This window comes from Numida meleagris, unplaced genomic scaffold, assembly GCF_002078875.1.
Source record: "Numida meleagris isolate 19003 breed g44 Domestic line unplaced genomic scaffold, NumMel1.0 unplaced_Scaffold327, whole genome shotgun sequence".
Classification (NCBI taxonomy): domain Eukaryota; kingdom Metazoa; phylum Chordata; class Aves; order Galliformes; family Numididae; genus Numida; species Numida meleagris.
Window position 1 is genome coordinate 97,781 of NW_018364557.1, and position 4,068 is coordinate 101,848.

General features: G+C 51.8%; 2 protein-coding genes across 2 annotated transcripts in view; one reads left to right on the forward strand and one right to left on the reverse strand.

Moving 5' to 3' along the window:
- The first annotated feature begins 1,114 nt into the window (after positions 1-1,114).
- Positions 1,115-2,917, forward strand: LOC110391234 (olfactory receptor 14J1-like). Its single transcript, XM_021383045.1, has one exon. It carries the CDS (start codon positions 1,438-1,440, stop codon positions 2,380-2,382), a length of 945 nt encoding a protein of 314 aa, XP_021238720.1. The 5' UTR covers positions 1,115-1,437; the 3' UTR covers positions 2,383-2,917.
- Positions 2,918-3,213: 296 nt separating this feature from the next.
- LOC110391239 (putative zinc finger protein 56) overlaps positions 3,214-4,068 on the reverse strand; it is a 3,443-nt gene continuing 2,588 nt past the window's right edge. Inside the window, 1 exon segment of the mRNA XM_021383049.1 lies at positions 3,214-4,064. Coding sequence (XP_021238724.1) covers positions 3,607-4,064 — 458 coding nt within the window. The 3' untranslated portion in view covers positions 3,214-3,606.

Genomic DNA, 4,068 nt, shown 5'->3' on the forward strand with positions numbered 1-4,068 from the left:
CAAAACCTTCCCCAGCCTTGCTGCCCTTCTCTGGTCCTGCTCCAGCACCTCCATGTCCTTGCTGTACTGAGGTACCCAAATTTGAACACAGTACTTGAGGTGAGGCCTCACCAATGCTGAGTGCAGGGGCAGGATGACTTCCCCAGTCCTGCTCACCACCCCATTCCTGATCCAAGCCAGGATGCCATTGGCCTTCTTGGCCACCTGGGCACACTGCTGCCTCATGCTCAGCCAAGCATCCACCAATACCCCCAGGTCCGTTTCCTCCACACAACATTCCAGCAACTCCTCCCCAAGCCTGTAGTGTTGCCCTGGGTTGTTGTGGACAAAGTGCAGGACCCGGCACTTGGTCTTGTTGAACCTCATCCCATTGGCTTCAGCCCAGAGATGCAGCCTGTCCAGATCCCTCTGTAGGGCCTCGCTACCCCCAGGCAGATCCACACTTCCAGCCAACTTGGTGTCACCTGCAAGTCATGGATGGTGGCCAATGCCTTAGGAGGCTTAAAGCGGTGGGAACAAAGCAACTGGTAACAAAGGGGTAAACCAACTGGGCTGCTGAACTGTGAAACACATTGCTGCCCAAACAAAGAACATGGTTGTAAAGGTGCGTCATTGTCATGGTTGTGTGATTTTCGGTTATTGGTATCCCACATCATAACATCATGTAGTGGATGTACCTGGTTCTCAGAAGAGAAGGACTACTGCATTCCCCAGGGGACTTTGCTCCTCTGTTACCATTTTCCAGCCAGAGGGAAAAGACAAAAACTTGCAGATCACGAGACCTCGTCCCTCTTTCCACCCGTCTCTCGTCCTGGCAGCACCTCACTCTCCAGCCATCTTATCGTCGGTAGTAGAGTAGGGCCTACCTTGATTTTGGACATTCTCTCTCTCTGTATTGGATTTAAATTGTAATTATACTGTATTATAGTGTGTTGTTTTGCATTCCGATATCTTATTTAGTCAATTAGTTTGTTTCTCCTCAGATTGTTGCCGCTGTTCTTTGCTCTCAGGGCCATCTCCTTACCCTTTTTTTCCCTTTTCCCTTTTCCCGGGGCGTGGGTGCATGGGTCCCCCATCCCATTCGTCACAGAACCGGGCCGAACGCCCATAAACCGTTGACAGATCCCTTTCCCTCTCACAGCCATTCACACTGAGTGCAGCACAAGGGATCAGGGTTTCTGATTTCAGCAACAGCTCCTTGGCCATGATGACTAGGATGAGAATTTGGAGGAAAATCTATCCTGAAAACTTCTATTTGCCGCGTTCCCATGTACCCACAGGGACAAGGCTGCGTCCTTCAGAGAGGACGGGCAGAGGCCCTCATGGCAAACTGAACCTCCTGAAATGTAGATCACATCACGGAGCTGACTGAGCACTTTGCACAGAGAAAGACTGGACACTAACATTTGTTTTCCTTGGACAGGTTCTTGTGGCCAAATGCAGCAGATGCCCAACAGCAGCTCCATCAGCGACTTCCTCCTCCTGCCGTTCGCAGGCACGCGACAACTGCAGCTCCTGCTCTTCTGCCTCTTCCTGGCCATCTACCTGGCTGCCCTCCGGGGCAATGGCCGCATCAGCACAGCCGTAGCCTGCCACCACCACCTGCACACCCCCACGCACTTCTTCCTCCTCAACCTCGCCCTCCTGGACCTGGGCTGCATCTCCACCACTCTCCCCAAAGCCATGGCCAATGTCCTCTGCGACACCACCACCATCTCCTACTCTGGATGCGCTACCCAACTTCTTTTCTTTCTTTTCATGGATGGAGCAGAGTATTCCCTTCTCACCATCATGTCCTATGACTGCTATGTTGCCATCTGCAAGCCCCTGCACTACGGGACCCTGGTGGGCAGCAGAGCTTGTGCCACCATGGCAGCAGCTGCCTGGGGCACTGGGGTTCTCCATGCTCTGCTGCACACTGCCAGCACATTTTATATACCACTCTGCCACAGCAATGCCGTGAACCATTTCTTCTGTGACATCCCCCAGATCCTCAAGCTCTCTTGCTCTGGTTCTTACCTCAGGGAAATTGGACTCGTCATATTTGGTGCCTTAATCTTTTTTGCTTGTTTTTTGTTCATGGTGCTGTCCTATGTGCGGATCTTCAGGGCCGTGCTGAGGATGCCCTCTGAGCAGGGACAGCACAAAGTCTTTTCCACGTGCCTCCCTCACCTGGCCGTGGTCTCCCTGTTTCTCAGCATTGCCATGTTAGCCTACCTGAAGCCGCCCTCCATCTCCTCCCCATCCCTGGACCTGGTGCTGGCACTGTTATACACAGTGGTACCTCCAGCAGTGAACCCCCTCATCTACAGCATGAGGAACCAGCAGCTCAGGGATGCCCTCAGGAAACTCTTGCAAGACACATTCCTTCAGCATCAGTAAAATGCTCTTCATGGGACGATCAAAAATTCAGGAAAAGCTTGGACTGCCTTTATTTCATCTCTTTCCCCCTCCCTCCAAAACTCTTAATGCAATTATAATTTTAATTCCAATGAAGTAACACTATTCATCACATTTCTTTTTTATTTTCTACGTTTTTCTTCTGGCTGGCAATCCTCATGTAAAAAAGTAGCCAGGCTCTTTGCAGAGATAGAGAAATCATCAGAAAGTCATTGATCTCAGCTCCCATCTTCTCCGGATGACAGAGAGGAGCCCTTGGTTCCTTGATGCAGGAACCAGGAGCCCAACTGCCACACGGAGCAGCAGCCCTGGTGTCGGTGGGGCTGCCCCTCACCGCCCCATGGGCGCTCCCTCTCTGCTGCCTTTGACTCGGGCTGCTGCTTCCCTGGTGCCATGGCCATGGGCAGCAGCAGGACGTGGTCTTTTCAGTGCTGCTCTCTTCACACCACCACACCGTTCTCCTTCCTCCGTGCCATTGTGTCAGCCCTCAGGTCCCGTGTTACGCAGCAGACCAAGGAAAAACACTTTACTTGAGATATTTCTGGAATTGCCTCAAAGCCTTGGAAGATTCAAGCGTTCCCACGTCAACAGACTGAAGGCTGGAGACTTGGGGGAGAAGGGAGTCCTGTGAAAATGGAGACGGCCTTGCTCTGTCCAAAACATTCCCATTTTGCTGTCAGTTTTGACTGCAAACTTGCTTTTGATGAACTTCCTTCTTCCAGACTCACTTGTTCGCAGCCCTGGATGGCACACCTGTACATCTAGCAGCCATAGAAGGATGCCAGAGAGAACCTTGGGGTTCTTTTTTGAGACTTTTGAAACCTCAGGACATGGATGCTCGCATACCAAGAGCCCCCCACCCCTCTTGGCTCGACCAAAGCCGGAACCTGGGCCAGTGATCTCCGTCTCTATCCCTCTCTCTCTTTCTTTATTCCATCTCTCTTTTCTTTCTCTTCCTCTCAGAAAGATGTTAAGTGACACAAGGCTTACTTGGATGTCTTGTAACATCACAAAGTTTAGCTGCACATGGAAATAACTGTAGAAGTGCCAGTACCTTTAAGATAATTGCAGTGCAGAGATTCTCCCCTCCCTCCCTCTGTGTGCACGCTGTTGGGAGCACTTGCAGGCTCTGCGTCCTGTGTGGATGTGCAGGTAGGTAACGAGGCTGGAAGGGCTTCTGAAGCTTCTCACATACTCAGGGCACTGCTACAATGTGTCTCCTGTGTGGATGTGCTTGTGGGAGTAGAGGGAAGAAATGCTTTTGAAGCCCTTCCCACACTCAGCGCACTTGTAGGGTCTCTCTCCTGTGTGGATGCGCTGGTGGCGGATGAGTTGGGCACTCGTTTTGAAGCTCATCCCACACTCAGCACACTTGTAGGGTCTCTCTCAATTGTGATAGTGCTGGTGGACAGTGAGTTCAGTACTGCTTTTGAAGCTCTTCCCACACTCAGGGCACTTGTAGGGTCTCTCTCCTGTGTGGATGCGCTGGTGGATGATGAGATGGGTACTTGTTTTGAAGCTCTTCGCACACTCAGGGCACTTGTAGGGTCTCTCTCCTGTGTGGATGCGCTGGTGGATGATGAGATGGGAACTCGTATTGAAGCCCTTCCCACACTCAAGGCACTTGTAGGGTCTCTCTCCTGTGTGGATGCGCTGGTGGACAGTGAG